Source organism: Semicossyphus pulcher, unplaced genomic scaffold (assembly GCF_022749685.1).
Source record: "Semicossyphus pulcher isolate SPU_LCO1_2020_fin unplaced genomic scaffold, fSemPul1.0.p SCAF_25, whole genome shotgun sequence".
In the NCBI taxonomy this organism is placed as follows: domain Eukaryota; kingdom Metazoa; phylum Chordata; class Actinopteri; order Labriformes; family Labridae; genus Semicossyphus; species Semicossyphus pulcher.
This window is the reverse complement of record NW_027211699.1, coordinates 11,002,619-11,016,095: the sequence shown is the minus strand read 5'-3', so window position 1 is coordinate 11,016,095 and position 13,477 is coordinate 11,002,619. Positions and strand designations below refer to the sequence as shown.

The following is a 13,477-nucleotide window of genomic DNA, read 5'->3' as shown; positions in this document are numbered from 1 at the left end:
AACAGGACACTCGTACTGCTTTTACATCTCGTCTCCAGGAGCATGTTCACATAACATCTGTGTCTCAGTGGTTTATAATACAGTTTCTTTATGCAACCATTATTATCATGATCATTATTATTATTGATATATAATTATTCCTGACTGAATAGTCATAGTCAGACTGTTTCTGGGCAGAGTACAGTGGCAAGAAGATGAGAGGGAACGCTTGTTAGTTTCTTGTTTTATTTGGTCAGAGAATGTGATCAGAACTTCGTCATAGTAACAGGTACAGACAAACGATCGTCTTAAGCTCACTAAACAGGCAAATACCATTTCTTAAAGTTGTTCCACTAACAGTACAAGTATCAGAGATGCCTCCGATGGCGTGCTGGTGCAGCCCAGTTAGAGCAGAGCCCCATATACAGAGGCAAAGTCCTGGAAGTACTCGTCGCCGGTTTGACCCCAACCTGTGAGGTGCATTGCATTTGGTGCATCTCATCCTCGCTCTCTCTTTACCCTTGTTTCCTGTCACTCTTCAGCTCTCCTATAAATAACGGCAGAAAAATAGTCTGCCTATCATACAGGATCGGGAGGGTTAGGGTTAGTGATTATGAGCCCTAAAGCTTGTTTCACCAGAAATCAATTCTTCTTACCTGCTCTTGGTTTAGATCTCTTTTGGATTTGTTTGCCTGTTCTGTACCTTTAAGAAATACCTCGGCAAGTAAAGACTGCGACAATTTTTGACTGTCTCTGAGTCGTGCATTTGAGTCCTATCACCTGTGGTTCCACTACAAACAGTAGCCTACTACCTTTGCGTCTTCTTAAAGACATAAAGGTTCAAACTATTCGAATATCTATTTGTGTGCATAAAGTTGCCCTGTGCTGCCACCATGGAGGTATCATAGCTGCCACCAGTAACCTCTGTTTAAGAGCAGCCAAGAAGAACCGATTTCAGGGCATTCATTCTTTGATGATAGCAAACCATATTTGTCTTGAGTGAAGTTATTCAGAGCTCAACGGAACAGAACAGTTAAAGATCAGTGTTTGTCAGGCACCTCATGGACACATCACAAAAGGCATCATGTCACATCCTTTCAGGGTCCGTCGTATACAGCTGTTACTGAAGTCTCACGCTGGGATCGATTGGCAGCTTATCAAAGAAAGTGAATCATTTAAAGCTTTTTCCTGTTGTGCCTGTTTTGAAGTCGGCATTGTTTTCTGAAGTTGCAGCGCGTCTCTTCCAGTCTGAATGTTTTTGACCTGCCCCAGCACCTTTTACATGTCGGCCACGGTAATATAGACAAATGTAGTGTAGTACACAACAATTAAAGAAGCAAAGCAGTTCTGAATGACTTAACTAAAGGATATACTTTGACCTGGTAGTTTGTCAGTAAAGGTGGTGATACACGTATCAACTTTTACATCCGCATCAACAAGCAACATGATGAGACACAGGGCAACAGGCCTGCGGGCAACAAGGCTCTCTGTACTCGTATTATGACCGCAGTTTAAGCTAGCTCAAACGATCTACTACAAATCGGCTCACTGACAAACTTCCCGGCAGTAAACCATCTGAAAAGTGTGTTTATATTCAATCATTTTTACCTGACAGGTGTTCTCCACACGTTCACTTTTTACAGTAATGTTTTATCAGTGTAAGATCCGTCTCCTCGGTCCGCTGCGCTTGGAAGGCCGCCATTGTTCAGAAAATGTTTCAGGCCAGAGAGATCACATGACCCCAAATCTGGGCTGTGATTGGAGCATTTCTGATGTAATTCTAAATGTTGACCACAAGAGGTCGCGGCTGATCTGACATTTCCAGGTCAGAGGAGGTTGACCTTTTTCAATATAAAAGTGTACAGTCAACATTGAACATTGACGTTGTCTGTTGATGTTGATGTAAAAGTTGATAGGTGTATCACCACACGAAAAGTCAGTTTGGGTCTAAATGTAATAATGAATGCAACATTCGCTCAGCCTCAACATTACTGCAAGTAAACTACATTAATAACGTCCAACTGTCGGGATAGCCACTCATGTACGGCTCAGGAGTTTGTGTGGAAAGGTTAATATCCAAGAACAAGAGGGATGTGTGGTATGGGGGCAGTGGCGATGTATGGATCAAACACAGCACTTTCCTCCAGGAGGTCGATTCCCTGTGAAACCTGGTCAGAATTATTTCATACATTATCCTATAAAGAATTCAACCTAATGATCTTAATGATTCTAAGATACATCTGATAGATACACTGCAGGTTTGGACCAATGAATCTAGAGGAACGCATCATGCATATATGCAGGCTATATGAACGGATGGTGGTCCATGGTTTCAGAGATTGAGCTCTAATAAAGTTTGCAGCACATAACGGTGTATAAGAAACTCTAAACAACTGAAAGCTTCTCATTGGATGATTGTTAAAACCATTTCCTGAAGATGTGTGGGTCAGTTGTCATTACAGTGTTGTTGACAGTGCAGGCATACTGATTCTTCAGGTACTCCGTGTCAAATTTCTGCCCAGCAGATTGATCACCCAGACAAGTAGTGAGATGCACGGTGGCTTTGAACCTCGTTTCCAACAGTGCCAGTGACAAGGCCAAAGACACAACATAGAACGGGACACTTTGTGAAGATTCTTCCTCTGCTGGGAGGATGTACGGGATGATGACGTGGTTCCTCTCAGGCAGACCATATTGTTTTGTGAGAGACTCGAATCTTTTTAAGTAAGCATCTGTTGGTGGTTTCAGAGGACTGAGTGTGATGTTGGGAATCTTTTGATGTCCAGCTCTCCTCATTGAGTTCCAGTGGTTTGGTAGTTTTGTGGGACGGTGCTCTTCTCCTGGAACTTGACAGCCATTTTTTGTATAGCAGTTGAAAACTCTGTGCTGCGGCTTCATGATTCCTGTAGCAACAGCATATGCTGCATCTGCAAGAATAGTGCAGTTCCAGGGAGAATACAGGACCACATCTTTGATGGTGGACAGAGGCAGGAGGCAGCTGGCTGGGATCATAGAGTCTCTGATCGCTCCATGGGCCAGAAGGGTGATGTGAACCCTGTCGCTGTGGTCTTTCTTCTCTTCCTCATCGATGTGTTTTTTTAGGAAATGAAACATGTCTCCTAGTTTGTCAAAGGCTCCAAATTCAAATTCTTGTTTCAACCACTGCGAGACCGCTTCATCCTTACACATTTTCATCGCCCGATGTATCAATGTCTCATTTTCTTCTTCAGTTCTCCTGTATTTTGTAGAAAAAAGAGGCATCATGTTCTGATTCTGTCTCTTATTCTGCATCATTTACCATTAATTAACCCCCCCAGTGTTTATGTATTGTATATATAAATATAAATCCCCGATGATGGCAGATCTAATGAGAAGAGAGGACACTACAAAGCATAACTTAGCGTCATGAAAAGTACCGTGTATGTCTTTAAAGTAGGTGTTGGCTCCTGATTACCTGCCCACCTGCCACCTATCAACTTATCTGCCTTGCAGTATTTCAACCTGGGCTCTTCACCCTTTCAAGATGTCAGGGCTGAACTAGCTCTAGACCGTTTGCTGGCAGTCCCACCCCTCCTGAAACCAAACAGAAAACTTCATACTGGATTTTGTTGAGCTTTTCCCTCAGTCTCTGAGTGAATCTTTGAAGGATGTCAGCTGGATCTATCGGTGATTTTCTCGCTTCAGTCACGTGATTCTTCTTGGTCAGCTCTTTCCAATTGTTGTTCGCCTCAGGAAATGCAAAAGCCATTCCAACAGCTCCACCCACAACCTGATAAAGAATAGGATCAATAAGTAATTCACTTTAATTACTAATTATCAGGGCTCACTGAAAATACATACAAAGTACCAAATTGTCAATCACAAAAACAATAAATCATTACTCCTGTGAAGAGTACCAGGCCCTGAATGACTGTACCATGAAAGATGCATATCCCCTGCCCTGCATTCAACAAACGCTTGACACCCTCTCCACTGCCAAGTGTTTCAGTACACTGGACCTTACCTCTGGCTACTGGCAGGTCAAATTGGCCCTATAAATTTGCCGAATGGCAGGATTTTGTATAGAAATGGACTCTTGAATGGAATGTTATGCCGTTTTGATCAGCATTCGATAGGCTGAAGCACCTGCTAACCACTGCACCAGTCCTGGGTTACCCATTGCACCAGGGCAGCATGATTCTGGACACTGATGCGAGCAATGTTGGCATTGGTGCTGTTCTGTCATAAGTGCAGGAGGGCAGGGAGCGTGTGCTGGCCTATAGGAGTCACAGGCTGCCAAAACCAAACAGAATTACATGGCGCAAACTACCAGCCATGATGGAGTTCATGTCACATTTCTGGCAATACCTTCTGGGGCATCACTTCCCTGTGCGCACCGACCTTAGCAGTCTCCATTGGCTATATACTGGGCTATTTCACAAAATGTCTCTGGTGTGCCGGAACCAGCCTTGACAACTTTCCACACCTATGTCACCACAGGCCAATTCCATTGCCTGCAGGAGATTTACCCTGGTATATGGATTTTGATCATAGACCTTCCAACGCCACGCAGTGAAAAACTCTTCTATTGGGTTGAGGAAAGGGCTGCATGGTGGAAGGCAAACGTTTATGAACTTCTGGTTGATGTTGAACCACTCGCGTATCCGGACAGCACGGTGAAAGCTGACATTGTCCCAAACCACATCATCGTCCTCCTCCTCCTCGTCCACCACCTCTTATGTGTACTCTACTTCCTCTGCCTCTCAGATTGATCCCATCGATCGTTGGTATTCAGTGCACTCTGAACTGGCTTATATATATTCTGCTCAGTTGGTTTGATCCCATCATTCAAAACAAGTGTGAACAATTTTGAGTTGTGTGTAAATCGTGACAGGTGTGTCTTAGTTGTGTTTAACTTTTGCCGCCCATGTTTACCATTTTCAACACGCGTGCATCACAGTGCAACTACCTGGACTTGTTTAAGGTTTTGCCAAAAGAGTAGTTGATTAAACGAATGGGTTTAGGCCACTGAGCACCATAAAAATTCTAGATAAAAATAATTATGCAATATCACCACAGTGGAATATTAGAAAAGCATCACCTTCAGAGTTTTGAGAATTTTAGATAATTTTTTCACATTTGTTTCTTGTGCACAAAATGTAAATGGTTTGGCTCCACCTGCATTACGTCACTTTATATACTTTTGCTCGGCGAAGTCTATCAAATCCACAAGAATAACTTCATTCAAATAAATAATCATAAGAAAAGACATCAGAATAACAATATTTAGGCTGGAGATATTCTTGCTTTTTAACCTTGCGTTCACGTACACAACTGTCTGTGTCATGAACATCATTGTTCACATACTTGTCTCTGCACTACGTGTGTTACTGGAGGATACCTCTAGAGGGCGCACCAGAGAACTCAGGCAGTATGTAACTACCGTATGTGCGGGATGTAAACAACAGACATGGTGACACTCGAGGTTACTGTGTAACATTTTCCTCCGTGCTCGGACATACTGTATATGTCTCCAGCTATTTTGTCAGGCATGTTTGTCTTTGTGCAATGACACATTGTACCTGTGTTGAGCCTGTCACACCCACTCTGCCTCTACACTGCCCCTACTGTTCATGTGCGTACTGCATCTTGCGTCCGCATAGCGTGAATTTTTGAGGACCTGCATAACTGATGCTCTAAACAGAAGCAGAGAACGCATGGCAGCCATCATGCACACCTGAACGCGTAGTTAACAGCAAGTATATCTCCGGCCTTATTGCCATAACAAGAGATTGCTTATTTAAACCGAAGACGGTAGAATACTGTAAAAGGCCACTCGGAGTATTCAGCACAGCCACGTAATACGTGCCCTTAAAATGCTGACTTACTAAAGGTCTGAAGACGTGGTTAAAGCCGTCAAAAACAACAAATAACATGGACATCACTCTGAGATGATAGTATTGATCACTCAAATACTGTTTGAAATAATCCAAAGTAATAATTTTTGAAGCAAAAATATATTTATGAGATGAACACATGAAAAATGTAATGACTTTTTATCTTACCTGATTTTGAGGCTGAGTGTGGCTGGAAAAACATTCAGTCCGACCCTCTGCTTCACCTTTTATTGTGCTTGACACAGGAGGTGGATTCAGTCGAGGTTTGTTGTACGTTTCTGGTTTTCTATTGGCTGATTTAGATTCAGGTGTAATGAAGCACTTGCAGGTGAAAGTGAAACTACTGCAGTCCAAAGTGAACAGTGGTAATCCCCTGGATTCCCCAAAAAAACAACAAAGTCTGGTCAGGCAGAGAGCATGAGAGAAACTTTATTTACAATACACAATCACAATAATATTTACTGCCAGGTTGTACATAACAAGGACTCTGCCTTGGTCTGGGGACAAATAGTGTCAATAAGAGTTTATTGATATGGTGCTTATTTAAACCTGTAGAATATTCTACACAGCCATGTAATACGTGCCCTTCATATGCTGACTGTCAAAAGGTCTCAAGATGTGGTTAAAGCCGTCAAAAACAACAAATAAGACGGACATCACTCTGAGATGATAGTATCGATCTGCTGTTCAGAAGGTCAAGAATTAAACTTAGAGCTCACTTCAATTTTGATTTTAACAATACAAAGTAATCATTTTTTAAATAAAGTTTAAAATAGAAAATATATTTATGAGATGATCAACTTCAAAAGTAATTACTTGTATCTTACCTGATTTTGAAGCTGTTGGAATGTCGTAGGAAAAACATTCAGTCTGACCCTCGGCGTCACCTTTTATTGGCTTCAGACAGGAGGCGGGCTCAAATCGAGGTTTATTGTATGTTTCTGGTTTTCTATTGGCTGATTTAGATGTAGGTGTAATAAAGCACAGGTGAAAGTGAAACTACTGCAGTCCAAAGTGAACAGTGGTAATCCCCTGGGTTTTCTCCCAAAAAACCCCACAATCTTGTCCGCAGAATGAAATAAACTTTGATTCCATCGACCCCATAATTTACAGTGACGGTGATAACTTAAGTCACTTAAGTCTACAGAGAAAGAGAAATGTATTTATGGATCTTTTTTAAATTTCCAGTCTCATGGAAAGGACCAAAAGGTTTTTAAGCTGACACGAAACAGCGATAGCTCTGAAGACTCACTGTGGAAGTGTGAACAGAGACTCATATCTTACCTAACACTAGACACCGTGAAATGAAAACAGGTTTGATGGAGTGTCTATCACGGAGGTATACTCATCATATTTGTTTTGTAGTTGTGACAGAAATCCCCTGCACTTCTGGACTGTTATCAAGTAGCTGAGTTGTAAACAAGCTTGTGTCACTTTGCCTTTAATGAGGATTAATCAAACAATATCAGCTGACCTCCATGGAAACGTTAGGGTCACCTGTTCTGCTTTTTATGACTCTGTCAGAGAAGTGTGACTGTATTTAATTACAGAAGAATAGAAGTCTATGAGAACATGCTCCTCCTCCTCTCCTGATGTATTCCCTCAGTAAACATGTTCCTAATGACTTTATGGTCTCAGTCTCTAGTTTCAAGTCTTCTTCAACACAGCATGATGTTCATTTAGTCACTGATGCTCCCACTGAGAGTCACACACACCAGGAAGGGGGGAGGGGTTAAGGGGGCGGGGCTACCTGTCCACCTCCTGTCCAAATATGGTCACGTTCGGCTCCCAAACTATTCAGACCAAAATGCCACTTTAAAACAGTACTCCACAAACCAATGATTGACACCACAGCGGCTACGTCCACTCCTTATATACAGTGTACGGGGAGAAGGAATCGCTTGAGACACTCATGCAGTAAGAGTCTTTTTTATTGTCTCTTTGACACGATAGTGACAAACATTGAAGTTCCAGGTTTCATTGTCTTTTTTGTGTGGAGAACAAAGCATTTTTACTGTCATAATGTTAGCATGTTAACCTGGATGTCACCTGATATAATGTAGATCTTGTGCTCTGCTCAAAGTTTTTTGTTTGTCAGTCATAGATCAGGTTTCACTTTGAATTACAATAAAACAAAGGGTTACCCGTATGTGAGAAGCTTGGTTTTAAATGAACGTATATATAACACAGAAAACAGTGTGTTTAAGTCAGCGTTGTGGTTATCACTTTGACAGAGAAGATTGTGTTTATTGTATGCCCACAGAATGGGGAGCTAATGATTCGTGATCCGAAGCTTTTCAGCGAGTTAAACAGGCAGAACTTAATTTGACAAAGACTTGTTCACACTGGCTCATTTACCCTCGACATTTTGTTCAAACCTTAATCCACAACGCAAAAACCAGAAAAGCAAAATAACAGATCAGAACAAATCTCAAATGTGGAATCAGACTTAATATTGTAAAAGTTTAAATACAGAATATATGACTAATAAAAACAGACATAACTGAATATTTGGTGCTGAGAGGGAAGTTTTGTTACGTTTCTACAGATGTGAGTTCAGAAGTGTCCACTGAGAACTCCTCTTCATCATCAGTTTCCATCGTCAATCATCAGCTTCATGTTTGTCAGCAGCCCTTTTCTCTCACTTTCGGGGAAAGGTCGGAGATTTTAATTGGCAGGCCCACTGAAGACACGTCTCTCTAAACAGCCAATCAGTGTGTTCTGTGTTTCCCAGGACTGGGGACGCAGGAAAAAGTCTGAAAAATCAGAAAATCCCTGTCACCAGATTTTCAGTCCAAATTCATAGTAATTTATAAAACAATGGGACTTTGATACAAGACAGGTTCTCTAAATGACTTCACAGTGAGACGGCCTACTGATCAAACACAGATCTCAAGGCTCTGTACAGCCCAGGGTGTGCACGGAACACTTCCTCTGGGACTGTCATGATCGTGTGGTCAATAGTGCAGGTGTACTGCTGGTTCAGGTACACAGACTGCTCAGACAGGGTTGTTCCTGAAGCTCTACCCAGACAAGCAGCGAGGTGGACGGTGGCTTTAAAAGGAAAGATAAAGAGCACCAGGGACAGGGCCAGAGTGACGACATAGAACGGGACTTTCCCAGAAAACCTGAAAAATTCTGGAAGCATGTACGGAATGACGACTCTGTTTCTCCCGGGGCGACCATATTGATCTCGTAGGAACACAAAGCCGTTCCATGCAAGATCTTCTGGTTTTCTCAGAGGGCTAACGGAGATGTTTGGGATCATCCATCCTGCAGCATTCTTCATTGAGTTCCAGTGGTTTGGTAGGACGTTGGGCCGATGGTTAGAAACTTGACAGCCACCACCTTGACAGCAGAAGATCCTGTTCTCAGGCTGTATGTTTCCTGTAGCAATACCATACGCTGCACAAGCATCAATGGCGCAGTTCCAGGGAGAATACAGGATCACATCTTCGATTGTGGACAGAGGGAGCAGATTGCTGGCAGGGATCAGGGGCTCCTCAATGCATCCATGAGCCACAAAGATGATGTCGATGTTCTCTCGGTCTAACTTCTTCTTTTCCTTGTCGAGCTCTTGTTTCAGAAAATAAAACATGTCCACAAGTTTGAAGAAGACCTCAGTATCGTAAGTTTCTTTCAGCCACTCCAGCACAGCTTCATTATTACAATATCTTTTAACAATTTTGATAAAGTTCTTCTTTTGCTCAGAAGTCCTGTCGCTGTTTTCAATGCAGCACTTCAGTTCTTCAAACTCCTTAAACATTTGTCTGTAGGAGGAATCAGAGAAAAGAAGCATCTTGGTTATAATTTGTTAATTAAAAAAATGTCTTTCTAGGAGCTATTTAGCATCACAGTATCTGCCAAGGCTGTGATTTGGTCGAAGATGCTCTCAGTTATTCCTGCATTTTCAACAATTATGCTACAATTAAGCATCAATTAGCAAGTAACACATTTCATTTGCACAATATCTGCGAGTCTGGAAGGCGAATCACAGGAAGCATCATACTTGATTTTGTCCAGCTGCTTCTTCAGTGTCCGGCTGATCTCGAGAAGGTCGTCCGCTGTATCTCTCAGTGATTGGCTCACTTTGGTCACGTGATTCTTCTTGATCAGTTCTGTCCAGTTGTCAATCGCCTCAGGAAGTTCAAATGCCAATCCAATAGCTCCCCCTGCAGCCTGATAATGAACAGGATCAATACATGAGTCATTTTTAACATCATGTAACAATAAACAAAAATATTCATGGATTGTGATACGTAGAAGAGAATTTAGTGTGTTTTACTTTGCAAGCCAACAACACGTGTATAAAGTTACAGAATCTTACCATTGCACCTCCTTTAAGGACTGTTTTAAGTCCAGTTTTAGAGACTTCTTTGAACAGTTGTTGGCCTCCTTTGGTAAACAGAAATTGAAATTCTTTCCCACAAGCTTGCAGTGTGAAAAATGATAAAATACTAGTAAGTCCAAGCATCAATTCAGGGTTGAAAAATCTCTGGTTGAACTTTATGTTGCCTGCTCCTGAGGGAAAAAAAGAATGTGAGTGTTTGAGCATGCGTATGATGAACTGGTGCTGCGATCCACTTCGTCTGGCCATGGCGCTCAGGATTTCAGTCATGATGTGTTGGTCCAGGTCATCTGGGCCTGCAGAGGGACTCGCCTGCTGCTGCTCTGCCTTCAGTCGCTGAAATAGTTTCTGGATTTCTTCTGTAATTTCATTGTTCTTCCTTTCTATGTTCTGTGCCTCTTTCATGGTGTCGCTGGACACGAGGTGCTCGGTGATTTTAGTAACCACAGATATGCCGACACCTACACCTGTATACACTCCTCCTGCCAAACCTAACAATGGAGCAGCTGCACCGCCAGTGAACAGAGTGGCCACGCCGGCTCCAATCAGACATGCAGCTCCAACAACTGCCACTGAGCTGCCGACACATTCACTGGCATTGCATTTCTGCCTGAGCGACTCCAGCTCCTGGGCCAGTTGCTTCAGCTTCTTTGCACAGCGCTCCCTCTGCTCAATCCAGGAGAACATGCGCTCCAGCAGCTCGTCTGCGGTGGACATGATGGAGGTCTTTGTGTCCTGCTCCTTCAAACCAGAGAGATAGCCTGAGGAAGGATGAGAGGACACTTTGAGTTATTTCTGTGTCGCTAATGAAACTAAATGAGCAAAATTCCATTTCCTGACAAACTGAATACTAGTTTAAGAAAGCGTGTAAAGTAAGTATACACAAGTATACTGTATATAGCACTGAAGCAAGCAAGGCCAAATATGCTTCAAAGGCCCAAAACATTTTCATTTGGAAAAAGGTGCTGTAACTACAATTCCATAACGTACAAAAGTCCAAAACAAATACAACAGAATCATGCTGAAAATGAGAAAAACAATTATCAACAGCTGACGTGCAGCAGATACATTAAAGACGCAAAGCCAGAAATGCACAAACCCAAAAAATAAATGCATGACCAAAAAAAAAAACGTCATCTCAGCAAATTTTAGAGAAAATGCAAAATGAAAAAACAACTAGGGCAGAGTCTGTGTGTTTACTCTGGAGCTGTGATCAGGCTTCCAGAGGTGGGTGCTGACTTACGCCCAACTTTCGACTTGCTCCTCTCCCATCCCCACTGTGTCTTCGTCTTTCCTGGATACAGAGTTGCAGGGTACTGTGAAATTGAAATCAAGGCCCTGTCCTCAAATTCCATCAGCAGACACCCTGGCTGAGGGCCTGACAGCTTTCCCTGTCAACCCACAGCCAAGATCAACAGTTGGCTCTTCATGCTGACCCACTGCAAGGTCTCTCTTAAACCCAGTGGGTTGTCCCTGTGGAGGCCACAGCATTGGCTGTCTCTGCAAACACCCTTCCTGGTTTTGGTCTCCAATCCTGCAACCCACCTTGACCTATGGCCAGAGTGGTCTGACCTCTGCTGTCCCCCCTGCGAGTGGCTCCACCCTTCTGGTTGACTTCCCCCCCATCCTCCTGCCAGTCCTTTGGAGTACCTCGTATTTTTGGGTCAACTTACTGCCCGTCCTCTGGAGTGTCCTTGCCCTTGCCCTGCTCCTTTGCTGTGCCCCAAAGCCAGGCAGGCGATTCCACTCCGGCCCTGTTCAGCCTTCAGCCTGTCCACCTGAGACAACTCTCTCTGTCAGAACCCTCGACCCACCCTGCTGTGGGTGTTCCTGACCAACCTATTGGGGCGTTACCATGTGTTACCGGCACATACCACACATCCCATCTGATTGACCATGTGCTGCACTGGTGCAGATAAAGTAACTCAGAGCTCATTGAGCTCTTAACACAATCAGGAGGAACAGTTCAACGACTCTGTGGTTGTGTTGATGTCTGGCAGAAAGCCAGCCATATCCTCCTGCCTGTGAAGTGATCACGCTCCTATAATCTTGGTCTTAATATAATGTAAACAGGTGAGCTGTATAAAGATTCTCCCCGTACAGTTGTCATGAAGAGAGAAATGAGCTATAGAGACCCAAACTGTTTTTTGTACCAGGCTGTAAACATGTTTATTTCTGCTGTAAAGTTTAACATGGGGCTCTATGGCTTTTTTTGGCTTCTGAAATCAACATTGTAAATCTTTCAAAGACAGGGCGTTGAAAGGAGAGAGTCAGTGCAGAGTTGGCACTTGGCCCTGTGGACATGCATTTTTGCACACACACCATGCAGTAGACCAGTGTACACCCCTCCCCTGTCACAGCATCAGGACTTTCTTTGTTCCCTTTGGAATGGAACAAGTTCATGTTGCTCAACAAATATACTTGTGTGATTACTTCTGTAGCTGTCCTCATTGAACTCTTTGTATAATCACTCGTGCTACCATACTTGGTGTTTTTGTTTTTCTGCTTTGCACCCGAACACAGAACACGTTTAAATCAGAGCGAAGATTCTTTTCTGGTGAAGATATCGTGTTAAACTTTCTCTGCAGTTCTCTTGTGATCAGTATGTTGTCATTTAAACACACTGATATAGAGATGTGAGCAACGAGTGTGTTTACAAGCTGGGAAATAAAAGCATGTGCAAAGAGAACACTAGAAATATAAATCAATATTGTCTGACGAGCAGTGCTGCTGAGTGTTCTTGCACTTATCATATTACACGCCTTCTGTGGTTGGTATCTATTTGTGATCAGTTATTTAGATTGAGAAAATGTGTAAAGATGAAGTTCAAGGTTTGTTAAAATGATTAGTGAATTACTGTAAACAAAAATAAACCTCAAGTGTAATACATATAAAGAAGTTGTTAGAATTCACATGCACTCAGTGAGGAGACGCAGCATGACGTAACAGGTGAGGAGGGTTTCTTACCTGTTGTTGAGAGTTTCAGTGGAGTCAAGGTTGGATAGAATCTGCAGCCAAACAGTTTCTCTGCTGCGTTTAAATAAGAGTCGAAGCGAAAGTAAAATCCAGCTCTGTGATTAGCTCTCTGTCTGACTGCTGCAGTTTTAGTCTTTTGTTCTTGTCTGGAGCTCAGTTCAGTCATGTGATTTCTTGTAAGCAAGAGGCTGCAGAGGAAACGACTCCCCCTCCCACACTGAAATGTTTCTCAGCTAGCAGCAGGCCAAGCTGTTACTAGATAAGAGTCTGTCTGTGACTGCTGCTGTAACATAGATCA

At 42.8% G+C, this 13,477-nt stretch overlaps 2 protein-coding genes across 2 annotated transcripts; both read right to left on the bottom strand.

Moving 5' to 3' along the window:
* Nucleotides 1-223: 223 nt before the first annotated feature.
* On the bottom strand, nt 224-6,698 carry LOC138604281 (uncharacterized). The gene is made up of 4 exons (XM_069676172.1): nt 6,683-6,698; nt 6,024-6,228; nt 3,579-3,748; nt 224-3,214 (listed from the first exon to the last, which is right to left on the bottom strand). Exons 3-4 carry the CDS (start codon nt 3,725-3,727, stop codon nt 2,398-2,400), a joined length of 966 nt encoding a protein of 321 aa, XP_069532273.1. The 5' UTR covers nt 3,728-3,748; nt 6,024-6,228; nt 6,683-6,698; the 3' UTR covers nt 224-2,397.
* A 1,070-nt stretch (nt 6,699-7,768) lies between these two features.
* Nucleotides 7,769-13,330, bottom strand: LOC138604152 (uncharacterized). Its single transcript, XM_069676013.1, has 5 exons — nt 13,171-13,330; nt 11,447-11,497; nt 10,183-10,964; nt 9,865-10,034; nt 7,769-9,625 (listed from the first exon to the last, which is right to left on the bottom strand). Exons 3-5 carry the CDS (start codon nt 10,918-10,920, stop codon nt 8,728-8,730), a joined length of 1,806 nt encoding a protein of 601 aa, XP_069532114.1. The 5' UTR covers nt 10,921-10,964; nt 11,447-11,497; nt 13,171-13,330; the 3' UTR covers nt 7,769-8,727.
* Between the last annotated feature and the right edge of the window lie 147 nt (nt 13,331-13,477).